This window comes from Orycteropus afer, unplaced genomic scaffold, assembly GCF_000298275.1.
Source record: "Orycteropus afer afer isolate SDZICR_OR568_19922 unplaced genomic scaffold, OryAfe1.0 scaffold00277, whole genome shotgun sequence".
NCBI classification, from domain to species: domain Eukaryota; kingdom Metazoa; phylum Chordata; class Mammalia; order Tubulidentata; family Orycteropodidae; genus Orycteropus; species Orycteropus afer.
The window spans coordinates 791,278-793,865 of record NW_006921864.1 but is presented as its reverse complement, the minus strand read 5'-3'; the positions used below and the strand labels follow the sequence as shown (position 1 = coordinate 793,865).

Sequence of the window (2,588 nt, the reverse complement as noted above, 5' to 3'; positions counted from 1 at the left end):
GTCTCTCCATAAGCCATTTGTCAGCATTGGTGGCTGGATGACCTGCCCATATGTATATTTTTGCAAGTGGCCTTGATAAGAAAGAAATTCCATAATCTGCTTAAGGAGCTTTGTGAAAATAAACAAAGAAAAGTGTAGAGAGAGCAATTGTTCGCCCCTAGGTGTAATTTTTCATGTGAAAGGTCCCAAGGGTTCCCCAGTCCTCCAGACCTAGTCTCTTTCACTGCTGCTTCCTTCCTTCACCTCTCTCTCCCCCCCCCTCTCTCTCTCTCACACACACACAAACACAACTTCCCTTTCATTCGTGAGATTTATTCTCCATTGTCAGTTCTTACTTTCTTATGTACAGCTAGCTTCATACTTGAATTTCAAGGATTTGGAGTCAGGCTTTCGCCTTTAGCCGTCTGTAACCTCATGCAAATAGTCCTTCAGACAATGCCTCTATGAATATGAGGATGTCACTCTCTGTCCTTCTGCCTCTGTCTCTCTGACTGACAAACATACACAGAGCCTTTCACAACATGTGCCAATAAATGTCTCTGAGGGCTTCTGAGTTCAATGTCACGCTGAGCATAAGTGGAGCAGAGTGGAGAGTGTGTAGCGAGCAAAGGAATAGACCTTTTCCGGCCAGCAGAGGGCAGCCGCGGGGAGGCGCTGGCGCGCGAGGGTTGAGCCTCGCCTCGCCTCGCCTCGCTCGGGCAGCCTCAGCCTCACAGCACCAGCCGCGTCGGAGCCCGGAGCGCAGCCACTGAGGGCAGCGGCGGCGGCGGGAGCGAGGCGCGCAGCGAGCAGCGGCGCGGGCGGGAAGCAGCAGCCGCCGCCGCCGCTGCCGCTGCCGCGACGGGCAGCTAGGCTTGCCAGCAATCGGCTCGTCTCCCTACCCCTCGGCCTTAAGCCCCTGGCGCCGGGCGGCCGGCGAGTCTGGAGCTCGCGCCGTCAAGGGCCGCGTCCGCCGGGCATGGAAGGAGGCGGCAAGCCCAACTCCTCGTCCAACAGCCGGGACGATGGCAACAGCGTCTTCCCCGCCAAGGCTCCCGCGACGGGCGCGGGGCCCGCCGCGGCCGAGAAGCGCCTGGGCACCCCGCCGGGGGGCGGCGGGGCCGGAGCCAAGGAGCACGGCAACTCGGTGTGCTTCAAGGTGGACGGCGGCGGCGGCGGCGGCGGCGAGGAGCCCGCGGGGGTCCTTGAGGACGCCGAGGGGCCCCGGCGGCAGTACGGCTTCATGCAGCGGCAGTTTACCTCCATGCTGCAGCCCGGGGTCAACAAATTTTCCCTCCGCATGTTTGGGAGCCAGAAGGCGGTCGAGAAGGAGCAGGAGAGGGTTAAAACTGCAGGCTTCTGGATTATCCACCCTTACAGTGATTTCAGGTGAGGGATCCCTGTTCCCGCCCCACCCTCCATTCCAGGAACGCACTCCAGCCTGCTCCCCAGCGCTGGGAGGGGGGGCGCCCCGGCGACCCGCAGGGAGGGGGTTCCGGACGGCGAGGGTGGCGCCACCGGTGGCTGCTAGCGGGGCTCAGCAGGCTCTTCTCTTCTTCAACTAGTTTCCACTAAGTAGGAGCTTGAAGGATGAGTTCCTGTTGACCCGGGACCTCCTTTGCTTCCTGCACTTAGGGGCCAAATCGGGGAAGGCCACAGTGACTCCCCTGGGTGGAAGGATGCTAAGTTGCACAAAGAAAACTTTTACTTCGGAGACTGGAGTGTAAGAAAGCGAGCAGGAAGTCGCCTTGAAAGTAATACCCTGGCTTGCTCAGCTTCCCCTAGAAGTGGGTCCCTCCAGAAGGGGTAAAAGACGCTCTTTGGGTTCAGGAGAAGATGGGGCAACCGGAGACGGTGACTCACGGGTCTTAGCGGTACCAGCCGATCTCGCCCCTTGGGAGTGTTAATCTGTTTTTCATCTGCTTATAGTCACTAGCTATCCTCAATGCATTCTCCAGGATAGTGAGAGGCAGGCTGAAGAAGGGTAATCTGCGCTTGAATAGTCTCTGAATTGGCATTTTAGTGGAGCTGGGACCATCAGGCTGGAGCTGTAGCGTGACAGGAAGCTTCCAGTTCCTGAAACAGAGACAGGGGGCGTTCCCAGAGCCCCCTGCTTGAACACAGAGACACCCTTTTCTGACCTTGACTACAAGTCTGTTTCAGAAATCTATTTCCCGTTTCCTAGCTCCGGAATAAGGGCAGGAGAACTGTTAGCAGGGAAACTTTGTGTCGGAAATTAAAATTAAGGCGTTTCCTCATCTTACTCGTCACCCAAGTGTTCATTCTGTTTATAAGCACGCTTAGAGATTGTCAAATGAAGGTCGTGAAATAGATCCTCTTATTAGCGTGCGCACACCCGGGAGCCACGTTACATTAGCTTCTGAACAAGCCTGGGCTTTTCATTTTAAACTGAAAAATAGTAACTCATGGTGGCCTTTATTTATTTATTTTACTGAGCTTGTTTGAAAAAGAATAAACAGGGGGGTATGTGTGCCTGCGAAGCAGTGTTAGTAGGCTGCTATTAAACAATAAACTACTATAGCAATACAAAATAGCAATACTTTTGAGTCAAGTTTTAGAAACTAAGGCAAATTTTCTTTCAATTCCAC

General features: G+C 55.0%; 1 protein-coding gene across 1 annotated transcript in view; it reads left to right on the top strand.

The window, feature by feature from the left end:
- The first annotated feature begins 958 nt into the window (after nt 1-958).
- The window catches only part of HCN1 (hyperpolarization activated cyclic nucleotide gated potassium channel 1), a 670,899-nt gene continuing 669,269 nt past the window's right edge, over nt 959-2,588 (top strand). The window contains exon 1 of the mRNA XM_007950552.2: nt 959-1,368. Within this exon, the coding sequence (XP_007948743.1) occupies nt 959-1,368 (410 nt within the window). The remainder of the gene's footprint in view (nt 1,369-2,588) is intronic.